Source organism: Bos javanicus, chromosome 17, assembly GCF_032452875.1.
Source record: "Bos javanicus breed banteng chromosome 17, ARS-OSU_banteng_1.0, whole genome shotgun sequence".
NCBI classification, from domain to species: Eukaryota; Metazoa; Chordata; class Mammalia; order Artiodactyla; family Bovidae; genus Bos; species Bos javanicus.
The window spans coordinates 65,807,958-65,821,050 of record NC_083884.1 but is presented as its reverse complement, the minus strand read 5'-3'; the positions used below and the strand labels follow the sequence as shown (position 1 = coordinate 65,821,050).

At 54.4% G+C, this 13,093-nt stretch overlaps 1 protein-coding gene across 9 annotated transcripts in view; it reads right to left on the bottom strand.

Moving 5' to 3' along the window:
- KIAA1671 (KIAA1671 ortholog) overlaps positions 1–13,093 on the bottom strand; it is a 185,632-nt gene that overhangs the window by 56,057 nt on the left and 116,482 nt on the right. The window contains exon 1 of one of the 9 annotated variants that reach the window (XM_061385177.1): positions 9,383–12,387. The exons of the other annotated variants lie outside the window; for them this stretch is intronic. Coding sequence (XP_061241161.1) covers positions 9,383–9,667 — 285 coding nt within the window. The 5' untranslated portion in view covers positions 9,668–12,387. Of the gene's footprint in view, positions 1–9,382; positions 12,388–13,093 lie in introns of those variants that run through there. 9 annotated transcript variants of the gene reach the window in all.

Genomic DNA, 13,093 nt, shown 5'->3' with positions numbered 1-13,093 from the left:
GTTTTTTGAACTCTTGGCAATAATTTATGTTTCAGGAGCTGCCTTTCAAGGGAGCAGGACAGTTGGTGGGGGCTTGCTCCTATGGCCTAGAAATCAACGCAGGAGGGAAAAACCGCTCTTGTTCACCTTGCTCTCAAATGCACGTGGAGGGTTCGCTGCTGTTTATGGCCCAGCCTTTATGATGAAAGTTTGATGAATTAAACGGAGTGATGAGCACTCAGCATCCAAGCAGTGGACTCCCTTCCATGCCAGGGGGATCCACGCCAACTCCTCAAAGGATATGCTGCTCAGAAGCCCCTAGGACCCTGAGCCCAGACCAGCCGAGCAGCCTCACTTACGTGCAAGCACCCCGGAGACAAGAAAAGTATCTGTTGGGAACTCTGAGGGCTACCAAGTCACAGATCTCAGATGGGTCCCTCGAGTTCTTCCCACCTCAACTCACTCGTCTGTGAGATGAGGATTAAGTAATACTCCCTGGCCACCCCTGGACTGTCTGTCGTGGTAGGTATGAATGAGAAGGAACGTGTATTGGTTATCTGTTGCTGCATAACAAATGGCTTAGTGGCTGAAACAACTAACATTGCCTCTCTCAGTTTCTGGGAGCCAGGGCTCCAAAGGCACTTGGCCCAGGGGCTCTGGCTCAACATGCCTCAGGAGGGTGGAGTCAGGCTCCTGGCCAGAGATGCAGTCTCCTCTGCAGGCTGGAGAATACAGAAATACATGCTGTGAATACAGAAATGCCAGAGGGACTTCTTAAAATGGTCCAGTGGTTAAGAATCCACCTTCCAAAGCAGGAGACAAGGGTTCGATACCTGGTCAGGAAACTAAGATCACAGATGGCAACAAGCAACTAAGCCCACACATCACAATGAAGACCCAGCACAGCCAACAAAAACAAAAAATAGCATCACATTAAAAAAAATACATATATAGATATAGATATAGATATGTATCCACTCCACAGACTGCAGCACACCAGGCTCCACTGTCCTCCACTATCTCCCAGAGTTTGTTCACATTCATGTCCACTGAGTCGGTGATGCTATCTAACCTTCTTATCCTATGTCACCCCCTTCTCCTCTTGGCTTCATCTTTCCCAGCATCAGGGTCTTTAACAATGAGTCACATCAGGTGGCCATAGTATTGGAGCTTCAGCTTCAGCATCAGTCCTTTCAGTGAATATTCAGGGTTAATTTCCTTTAGGATTGACTGGTTTGATCTCCTTGAAGTCCCAAGAGTCTTCTCTAGCACCACAATATGAAATCATCAATTCTTTGGTGCTCAGCCTTCTTGATGGTCCAACTCTCACATCTGTACATGACTGCTGGAGAAAACCATAGCTTTGACCACATAGCTTTGACTAGACAGACTTTTGTCGACAAACTGATGTCTCTGCTTTTTAATACGCTGTCTAGGTTTGTCATAGCTTTCCTTGCAAGGAGCAAGTGTCTTTTAATTTCATGGCTGCAGTCAACTGAATGTGCTTTCCAACTATTAAGCATTAAACAAACGATGATGACATTCAGTTCAGTTCAGTCGCTCAGTCGAGTCCGACTCTTTGCGACCCCATGAATCACAGCACACCAGGCCTCCCTGTCCATCACCAACCCCCAGAGTTCACTCAAACTCACGTCCATCGAATCAGTGATGCCATCCAGCCATCTCATCCTCTGTCGTCCCCTTCTCCACCTGCCCCAATCCCTCCCAGCATCAGAGTCTTTTCCAATGAGTCAACTCTTTGCATGAGGTGGCCAAAGTACTGGAGTTTCAGCTTCAGCATCATTCCTTTCAAAGAAATCCCAGGGCTGATCTCCTTCAGAATGGACTGGTTGGATCTCCTTGCAGTCCAAGGGACTCTCAAGAGTCTTCTCCAACACCACAGTTCAAAAGCATCTATTCTTGGGCGCTCAGCCCTCTTCACAGTCCAACTCTCACATCCATACATGACCACTGGGAAAACCATAGCCTTGACGAGACGGACCTTTGTTGGCAAAGTAATAGGAAACGTTAACTGAGACCCTGCTGCTCGCCTCGACCTGCTCTAAGTGTCGTGCGTGCCTTACGTCAGTGTAGCCTCCGGCACATCGGTGGAGTCACGTGATATCACAGGCCTGAGTCTACAGAAGAGAAAACAGAGGCGGAAAGAGACTAAGTCACCTCCCTCAAGTCCCACAGCAAAGCCAGAGGCAGAATCAGGATTCAAACCCGCAGCTCCGGGAACCCACAGCTCACTGTCCTCACCCACAGTGGCGTAGACACAATCACAGAGGTATAGTCACACCTGCGAACTTTTCAGGAGTCAGTTCTGAGTCAGCTGCCAAGCACCGCCATTACTAAACATTAATGATATAAGCTTATAATTAAATAAATCCTAGTAAAAGCAAAGGTAAGGAGTAGTCAAACCTCAACACTTCCTAACTACTGCATTTTACTACGATCTGCGGTCTTTAGGTCATTTCTATCCACTGAAACCTGTTCGGTGAGCGCAGTATCCCCTCAGCACCACGCCATCCTCTGCGGTTTCACTTTCCGTGGTTTCAGTTACCCACAGTCCACCTCGGCCCAAAAATGTTAAATGGAAAGTGCCAGAAATAAGCAATTCACAAGTTTTAAATTGTGCACCTTCCTGAGTAGCGTGATGAAATCTCACACCGTCCCTCGTCTGCGCCTGACACCCACCCACCACCATCGTCATGGCTCTGTGATCCAGGATCACCCAAAGTGCAGGACCCTCTTCCTGACATATGGTCAGGTCAACGGCAGCCCCACAGTCCGGGGCACTGCCTCCGTCATCCTGCTTATTGCATCTCATTACGGAGGCATCTTATCATCCGACATCGTCACCAGAAGAGGAGCGATGGGTACAGTACAATTAGAGGTTTTGAGAGAGACAGACCACATTCACACGACTGTCATCACACGATGGTGGTGTCCCTGTGGTCTGTTTTGTTGTTAGCTATTGTTACTTTCTTACAATGCCTAATTTGCAAATTAAACTTTATCATATGCACAGTAAAAGCATAGTATATATTGACTGGATATATTCATTCAATATACTGGATATATTCTTTGAGTATATCCTCAACATTCATTGGAAGGACTGATGCTGAAGTTCCAAGACTCTGGCTGTGTGATGCAAAGAGCCGACTCTTTGGAAAAGACCCTGATGCTGGGAAAGACTGAGGGCAGGAAGAGAAGGGGACGACAGAGGATGAGATGGCTGGATGGCATCAATGACTCAATGGGCATGAGTTTGAGCAACCTCTGGGAGATAGTGAAGGACAGGGAAGCCTGGTGTGCTGCAGTCCATGGGGTCGCAAAGAGTCAGACACGACTGAGCGACTGAACAATGGTCCATGGTTTCAGGTATCTAGTGGGGGTTTGGAACGCAGCCCCCTGGACATACAGAAGACTGCTGTGTGTAATGATGATGTACTGCACTTCTCTTCCCAGCTCTGTGTATAAGGACAGCTATTTGGTACCCTGCAGTGTGCCCTGGTGGGAGTATTTACACCACGGGAATAGGGAAACGCTACATACAAATTGGGGCTTTTCCCCCCAAGACCCAGCTAACGTTAAACGTTCACCAGTGGCTCAATGTAAGTGACCCGATACATCCTTCCTGTTCGCAAGGCATGATCTCAGTGACTCCTTGCCAGAGACCCCATTCTTTCTGAAATCCAAAAATACACCATTCCCTGTGATATGCAGTGATCCAGATTTCCTTCCTGAAATTTCCAACTTCCTGATGAGGAGAGCCAGAGGCACTTCGTCTGAACAAAACATCTGAGATTTGAAAACGCTGAAAGAGGGAAAGTGAGAGTAACAGAGGGGCCCTCAGGTCGCAGAGACCCAAAGGGGGCTTGTTTTCACCTTACCCACCCCTCAGAAACCTGGACAAAGACACATCCATCCAGGGCCGCCCTCACAGTGTCCTTCCTGATCGCCCCAAATGGGGAGCGACCCGAGGGTGCAGACAGAGGGGTGAATACACACAGGAACCTGTGCACGGCCGAGTGTGACCCAGGCACTAACAAAGGTCTCTACGAGAGACGTACAAAACCAGCACGTTTTTAAGGACAGAAAGAGACAGAAGGTGGGGGACTTTGCTTGAGAAAGGGAGGAGAAAAGACAGACAGGAAAGGCACTCGAATGCCAAGAGTGGTTTCCATGGACGTTAAAAATCACAAGTGGATTTTGTTTTTATTCAGGCGTTCTGTACTTTCCACGGATTGTGAGCGTACCCTGCCTTTTTTAGGGGAGGGATGGGGCGAGGAACTCAACGTAATTTCACACAAGCAGAGCCCTGTGGGAGCGGCCACGCCTTGGTCCTGCCCTGCTCTCCAGGTCTCGCCCAGAGGCACCGACTCTGGGCCCAGCCTTTGCCCACCACCCCGCCTCTACTGGACCGTGAAAAGACCATTGTTCTCCGGGGTGACATCATTCTGCTGCCAGGAGGGTGAACAGTGACCTGGAATTGGGTGAGGTCAGCCCGGGAGAAGGTGGCCCGTCCTGCCTGACCATCCACACCGGAGCAGAGGTGTGGTCACTGCGAGACGGGCTCCAGCTTGCGGGGCGGGGGTGGTGGTGCACTGAGGTCCAGCACCCCAGCTCCACGCCCCAAGGGGCGTTCTGAGACCAGGGCACCTGTCCAGGCTCTGGACCGGCGGTGGCGGGCAGCATTGGCACAGGTAATAGGAGATGCAGGGGGGCTGTGACAGCTGGACCCTACTCCCCTGAAGCCCAGGTCTCTGGAAGAAACATTGACAACCTGGGCCGGGCACACAGTAGGCGCACGGTAATCGGCGACCGCAATTGTTACCCTGTTCTCCTCACCGCTCTCGTACTCATCACCCTGCGGTTCTAAAAGTTCACGCTGTCCTCACGGCGGCCCCCGGGCCCTGCATGCCCGACCCCACCCCCCCGTCTTCTACCTTCGCCCACTTACTCGCCATGCTACGGCCACACTGGCCTCCCTGATGTTCCTCCAACATGCTGAGCACAGGCCTGCCTCGGGGCCTTCGCACTTGCTTTTCCTGCTGCTGGGATGTTCTTCCTCCAAACTCTTTGAAGACTCCTTCCCTTCACCTCTCCGTGCTTTCAATCTCTCACCCGTGAAATATGGGGCTACCCTACATATCCTTCAAGGAGGGGAGCTGTGCGGATTCGATGAGACCAATTCCGAGCAAGAAAGAGGGGCCTGCCCTTCTTCCCCAGCTCAGGTCATTGGGAGGATACCCCAGATACAGAGTCCCCCAAATCAAGTTGCATCCAGCAGTGGTTCTCAACTTGGGGAAGGGTGCCCCAGAGACACTTGGTAATGTCTGGGGACAGTTTTGGTTGTCAAGCTTGGAGGTGCTCCTGGCATCTGGTGGGCAGAGGCCCGGGATGATCTTTCATACCTACACAGGACAGCTCTCTGCACCCCAAAGAGTGATCAGGCCCAAGGTATCAACAGTGATGACTGGGAAGCCAACACATGGCATGGGGGTGAGTGTTAGAGGCAAGCCCTTCATCCTTGAAGACGGTTCCTGAATTTTCAAACCTACAGTGTATCAGAAAGCAGAGACACCACTTTGCTGACAAAAGTCCGTATAGTCAAAGCTATGATGTTGCCAGTAGTCATGTACAGATATAAGAGTTGGACCACAAAGAAGGCTGAGAGACGAAGAATTGATGCTTTTGAACTGTGGTGTTGGAGAAGACTCTTGAAGGTCTATTGGAGATCAAACCAGTCCATCCCAAAGGAAACCAAGCCTGAATATTCTTTGGAAGGACTGATGCTGAAGCTAAAGCTCTAATACTTTGGCCACCTGATGCCAAGAACTGACTCACTGGAAAAGACCCTGATGCTGCGAAAGACTGAGGGCAGGAGGAGGAGGGGGCGGCAGAGGATGAGATGGTTAGATAGCATTAATGTCACAGACTCAATGGACGTAAGTTTGAGCAAACTCTGGGAGATAATGGAGGACAGGAAAGCCTGCTGTGCTGCAGTCCATGGGGTCGCAGAGAGCTGGACACGACTTTACGACTGAACCACACCAATATGACATATTTATGCTCACGTGTTTTATGCTCTGACCCCTCAAAGGGACTCTGTAAAGGCCAGAGCTCTGTCCTGTTTTATTCACAGCTGTCTCCCCAGCGTCAGCACCCTAGTAGGTGCTCGATGAATACTGGTGGGATGAAGATGTGGGTGAGTGAGCGACAGGGTACAAATACACACCTCGTGCTTGCGGGGGCCTGGCACTCAGGACATGCCCACGGAACGTCAGCCAGGTTCTTACTCTCCTTTGCGAGGGGCGCCAGTCTGGCCATCTGGGCAGGAGGGACTCACATTACGGCTCCAGCAATGCATCTCCCCGTGAAGCGCACACTCATTAAGCCCCTCCTGTATGCCAGGTGCTTAACAGGTACCAGTCCCACTGAACCGCCTGCCAGACAAGTCCCAGGTGAACCCCCGCCCTACGGATGACGATGCTGAGACTGCAAGAGATGGCTTAACTTGCCCAGGGTCACTCGGCCAGCATGTGGAGGAGCTGGGACTCAACCCCAATTCTGTCCCCTTCCTAAGCCCTCTCTGCCGAACGCCCCTCGGCCCTGGAGACCCCACCGCACCCCCCGGCTTCCCACTGACTCAGGGTGTTGGCCTCGGTGGCGCTGCCGCTGCGCCTGGGTTCTGGCACCTTCTGCCTGGACTCCGCTAGCCGTCCACCTCTCTGGCAGGGCTTGTTCTCAGGCTCGCCCTGGGCTGCGGCACAGACGAGCCTCTTCCTGCCTTTGTCGCTCTGAGACAATGCGATTATTTCCCCTCTTCCCCCTTTTTATTCGGCAGACGCCCAGGCAGGCCATTAGCAGATTATTTCAAGGCTGCCTTTGGAAATGCATTTTGGGGCACGCCTTTCAGGGTTGCTTTCTGCTTGCCAGAGATTCTTCTGCTGGGCTCTGAGTAAATAGAAGCCTGAGGCAGGACTTGGAACAGAACAGATTATTTAGATAAATCACGTACCAGTTTGAGTCCAAAGACTGAAATCCGGCCCCCTTCCCAGCCCCAGCTCAGGCTCCTGCAGGTGTCTCCTAACTCTTAATTGTCTGTGGCTTTGAAAAGTTTCCTCCCGTAAAACAAATACTGAAGCGAAGTCCCCAGGGGAGAGGGGCGCATGTGGATTTTCTAGTTCACTGGCAATCTTTGGAGCAATGTTTTGAGAGAAAAGGTTTCGGCTGTCGCATACTGGGTGACAGGCTACGTACTAAGTGCTAAGCAGGGCTACACGGGCATCATGTGTCTCCTGGCGTCAGGTCACGGCCCGTAAGTGGCTGCAATGGGAAATGTAAAGGATGAGGACATCCCCATTTCACAGATGAGGAAACTGAGGCCCAGAGCGGGGAACAGTGTACCCAAGGCTGCACGGCTGGGAAGGAGCAGAGCCACGAGTCACAGCCAGGAGTCTCTTCTGCAAAAGAGCCTGCGTCTCCATCTCAACCCTGCCGTCATCCCCGGGAGGCAGGACACTGGGGCACCTGACAGGAAGCGTCTCCCGGTGCTCACCCACTACGTGCCCAGGCCCGCGATGGGGACCCATGTCAACCTGATGACCTCCAGTTCTCCCCGGTTGACAGAGGAGGAAACCGAGGCTTGAGAACGCGTCAGGGCCCCTTTGCCAGGATGTGGCCGGGTTTGATTCAAGCTTTCAACCCCAGCGCCAGCTGGTAGATGCCGAAAGTTAAATGGGAAGGAACCAAGTTAATTCAGCCCAGATTTATCGAGCGTGCATCAGCGCTGATGGAGGCACTGCCAGGCAACAGTGAGCAGAGGTGGCAAAGGCCCTGCCAGGCCCCTCTCTTCGTTCACTCATTCATTCATTCAGCAAGCTGGGGAGCAGGGCAATGAGGCCTGGGGGACTCCGGCCCATGCCCAGGGCCAAACAGTGGGGAGCTGTATGTTACCAAAGCCCCAGGCCCTTAACTGAATTGCCAGAGAGGGAACAAGAGTGAAAGGGAAGAGAGACACAGAGACGGAAACTGACTCGGAGACAGAGGGACAGAAAGAATGACGGAGAGGCCAAGTCACCCGTCCCAGAGGTTGGGCTGGGGGAATCTGTCTTCTAAGTTCTGGCCCCACTGATTGATCCCGAGCCACAAAGCAGCACAGACCCAGGAGGGAAGGAGATGTCATCTTCACGAGGCACATGTTAGCACCCGACTGCTCTGGTTGCTGTGCGACCCCAGGAGAATCACCACACTTCTCTGGGCCAGCTGAGGGGGCGCCTGCAACCTCAAATGCACAGAGGGCTGGCTCAGAGCCTGGTGCACCCCACGGCTCCCTCAACCCTGGGTCTGAAATGACAACCGGGACTTATCACAAGGCTGAACCCAGGGGAGGAGGCGGCTCAGCACTTCATCCACCTTTGGTCTCCTGTGAACTGGGTCACGCCTTCAGGAGACCCTCTCTCTTTGAAGGCCCGTGATAGGAGCTTCCCTGAAGTTATCAGGAAAGTCTGGAGAAATCTTTTTATAGAAACTTGGCTGGAAAGAGCCCTGAGTGGGGTTCAAAGCTGGGGGTTCCGGCACGTGCTTTGCCACTCACTCCCTGCACTACCCCGGGCAGGTGTCTTTCCCTCTCTGGCTCAGCTCCACCTCTTCAAATCATTAGCAAGGTCCTTGAGGAAAAAAAAAAACAAAAACCTGGATACAGATTGAGTTCTCAATCATTAGATGTCATTCCACCCTGATCCCCGAGTTCCATCAAGCTTGCCAGAATGGGAGCTGCTGAATCTCAGGACCCCGATTACCCTCCTCTGGCCCATCCTGGCCCATTCACTCCCAGCCGCTCTGGCCAGCGGGCAGTCCTGCCCGCCACCTCGGGTAATCAGATGAGACCTCGCGGTTTTGCTCGGCTCGAAGACCACAAAAGCCATGACTCCACACACACGTGACATGGACGCTCGGCCACCCCGGGAGAGTGTTTGAGGAGACGGAGCAGGTGCCAACTAAGCCTCCCTAAAAATAGGAAGCATTTGCGTCGGGCTGGAGTGTCAAACACTTAAGGATAAATCAACTGGCAAAGCCAGCCCCGTATACAGAGACGCTGAACCTGGTATAAACATCCTGATGGCTTCGGGCGAGCACACGCGTACCGTCAAGGGGAATCACCACCACTGCACGCCTCTCTCCCAGGCACGGGAGCAGGAAACGGTCCGGCTGGATGGACAACTATCCCGGAAGAAGCAACTTCCCTGGCTGGATTGATGGGATGCCCCCCCCCCACCCCCGGCCAACTTCCATGGGGTGGGGGAGGGGGAGCACTGGCAGGGAGGAGTTCTCACTGTTGTTTTAATACTTAAAACAAACAAACAAACAAAAATAATAACAACAAGCTTACAAGGTCTGGGGGCTCCGAATCCGGCTGCCTTTTCCTCAGGGAAGAAAATCTCTGTTGGCTTCTCGCCGAGAAGCGGCGGAAAGACTCTCGGCTCCGGGAAGCCAGGTGTCTGAAGGAGGAGGTGCGCTTGAAGGGGGTCCGTCCGGAGGGCTCCCCGCCCGCCCGCTCGGGGCCCACTGTGCTGGTCACCAGGTTGAGGGCCTCCTGGAAGGACCGCCGGACGGTCCCCATCCACTGGGTCACGTGGCTCTGGGCCACCGTGAGTTTGTCGCCCAGATAATCCATGGGGCCGGTGGGGCGAGGCAGGGAGGAAGGCAGTGAGGTGCCAGGGTCAGTCCTCTCGGGTCCCCCTGCTGCACGCTTGCTCAGGGAAGTTCTGGGCTCTCACTGGAGAGGAAAGGTAGCCACCTCTTCAGTAGCTGGACGGGGAGCAGATCAACACCCGCCGAGCCGGCGGCCAGGGGCATCCACGGGGCCGCTCGGATCAGGCTGAGAGTCCAACCCCCTGGGGCTGTGAGTAAACACGCCTGCGGCTCCAAGATCCAGTTCCCAGTGCTCACCGGCCTGGCCGGCTGGCTGGCTGGCTAGCTCGAGTGACGACAAGCTTTGAGGAACTGGGCTGCTGCGCTGGCTGGCTTCGGGGTGTGACAGTCCCTCCGCGAGGTGGGGGAGGAAGAGGCGGCGGCCCCCGGAGAACCCTTGCTGAGGTCCTCACTCGCCCCCAGGCAGGTGACTGCCCGCTGCAGGGGGGCCCCCCCTGCTCACCTGGCCCATGCAGGTTTACCCGTTCTCCGGCCAGGGGGAGGGGGAGGTTTCCCAACCTGTGGGCTGGCGGGCAGCTAGATCATTTCCGGAGGCAGCCACACCGGGGCCCCAGGGCCCCCCTGGCTCGGCAGCCCGGGATGACATCAGCCCCCATTCTCAGCAAGGGGCTTCGCTGCCCGGGAATGCAGGAGGGGCCTCGGGGAGGCGGCCACCCAGGGAGCTGACGTCCGCCCCCATTTGTTCTCCCCCCCACCCCCAAGTCCCAGCTCGCTGGCTCACCGTCCCGCAGGGCTGTCAATGCCTGCACGTGCTCGGCAGGCAGCCCACCCGCCCTGCAGCCCTGACCGCCAGCTCAGCGGGGGAGACGGGGCTGCACGTGCGTGCACGCGGGCGCGTGTGAGCGTGTGTGTCGGAAGACCCGGTGGCCCCGGGAAGGCTGAACAGTTGGGAAACTGCCTCCAGGGTGACGGACCTGTGGTCGGCGGTCAGTCTGTCTCCCTCTGGTGGTCCATTTCTCTGTCAGGTTCCCAGCCTCTCGTCCCTCCCCCGCCCTGTCTCAATTTCCACTTGTTCCTCCCTAAGCTCCTTCTCTCTCTCTCTCTCTCCAGCCTTCTCTCCCTCCTCCCTAAAAGGCAACACCCAGCCAGGTGAAACAGCCCCCGAGGCCCCCCAAGGAAGGAAGTGGGCCGGGCTGTGTTTCAGTGCTGGTGGAGTTGCCATGGCAACCCAGGGCACAGCACCTGCCCCATCCTGGGCGGGCAGGCTCCGCACGGGAGCAACAGGAATGATTCATGGTTTATACTGGGTCACATGAGTTCCCAGGCTTTAACCCTTGTGGAGCTGGAGTGGTTGGGACTGGGGGTGGGGGAAGGAGGGCTGGGGATGGGAGGCAGAAGCATCTGAGACTGGAGTGGGTGCTTGTCGGCAAGGGGGAGCAGCAGCCGGATCCTGAAGGGAGGCATGCGTGTTGGAGGAGCTTTCTCCTTCCAGCAGGGATGGACCCTCTGCAGTACAGATGAGCAGGCGCAGACTCAGAGACGTAGATTCACCGGCCCAAGGTCACACAGCAAGGCTATACCACCAGGCTGTGGCCCGGGGCTGTTTCCTCCCCACTCTCCACCCCTTTTCGGGGTCTGACGCGGCGCGTGGTCCAGAGTTAGAGCTCAGTAAATATTTATTGTTCAAACGCCAAGTCCAAGAGTGAAACTTTGATCGGTTTGACTGCATCCCAAGAGCTTTTCCCCACCCATGTCACCTTCCGTTCTGAATAAATATTTGCTCCCTAAGACACTGATCAAAGGGCCTCACTTTGAGAAAGTTTTTCATGGAGGTATCTCTGACAATGCAGCTGACGCAGCTCTGCTTCTCTGGATTCCCAGTCCTCATGGATGTTTGTTTGCTCACTCATTCTTCCACTCATTCATGTAAACATCTGGAGACTGCCCTCTCTGGGGTGGGCGCTGGACACAGAGCCTGAGGATGGCCCCTGCCCTCGAGGGCTCACAGCCCAGCAGGACCCTGTAATGGTGCTGATATTTACTGAAGAGTGTGACTCAGTCTCCAGTGCTCTTCTAAGTGCTTGCAAGAATTAACTCAGGAATCCTCACACGAACCCATTTGACAGAGGGGAAGACTGAGGCCCAGAGAGGTGACAGTTACCTGCCAAGGTCTTCCAGGATGGTAGGCAGCCCTCAAGACGGCCTCCAGATATCCCTGCCCGCTGTGAGTCACACCCTAGTGTGGTCCCCTCCCACCATGCGAGAATTGGTCTGTGTGCTCAAGAGATGAGGCAGAAGTGACAGTGAGTGACTTTCAAAGCCAGGGCCTGCCGGCCACCATGCTGTGAGGGCACTCAAGCAGCCCTGTGGAGAGACCCACGTGCAGGGAAGCCAACTGCCCCAGACCAACCGCCAGCACCAACTTCCAGCTATGTGAGTGAGCTGCTTTGGAAGAAGGTCCCAGATCGCCAGGCAGACCCTTGGATGACCCAGCCCTTGATCGCAACTTCATGGGAGACCCTGAGCCAGAGCTACCCGGCCAAGCTGCACTCCCAATTCCTGACCCATGGGAACCAAAGGAAGATCAGATGCCCAGAGGCAAGATAGCACCTGGGCCATCAGGAAGCACAGGCTGGAGCAAGAGGAGGAGAGAGAGGGGAGGGGAAGAGGGGCTCTTGCAGTAGCCTGCCCCCCTCCCACCCCCCGCCGACTATGCAGATGAGAAATCTCGCGCTCGGCCCCAGATCCTCCCTCCAGGATGTGTCTGGCCCCGCCCACCACCCCATGCAGCCTCCAGGGTTCCAGGGCTCTGGTCACCAAGGTTGGCCTGCTTTCCTCACACAGAGTGTCCACAGCCAGCCTCCTGCAGCAGGTGGCCCCCAGCCGGCCGGGGACTCCAGGATGGGAGCAGTCCTCCCCACCTAACCCCAGAAAAGCTGTACCAGAAATGCCTGAAGAGCTGGAAAGGGATGCAACTTTGTAACAGACCATCTGGACACAGAGGTGGGGAAAATTTACTGAGCACCTCCAGGAGCAAAAATGTTACATGAAAGCAGCACCTTTAAAATTATAATATCCGGAGACTTCCCTGGCAGTCTGGCAGTTGAGAATCCACCTTGCGATGTGGGGGATGTGGGTTCGATCCCTGGTAGGGGAACTAAGATCCCACACGCCGTGGAACGACCAAGCCTGAACCGCAACTACTGAGCCCGGGAGCCACAACTAGGGAATCCATACGCTGCAACGAAATGATCCTGCATGATGCAACGAAGAACACAGCCAAATAGATAAATTAACTTAAAATTAAAATTATAATATCCAGTATTGGCCAGGCCATGGTAGAAGAGACATACTTACTCATAGGCAGAAATGGAGATGGGTATGCATTTTCTGAAGGGAATTTAACATTCAAGATCAAAATTCTTAAAAACAATGCCCTGCCAGTTAG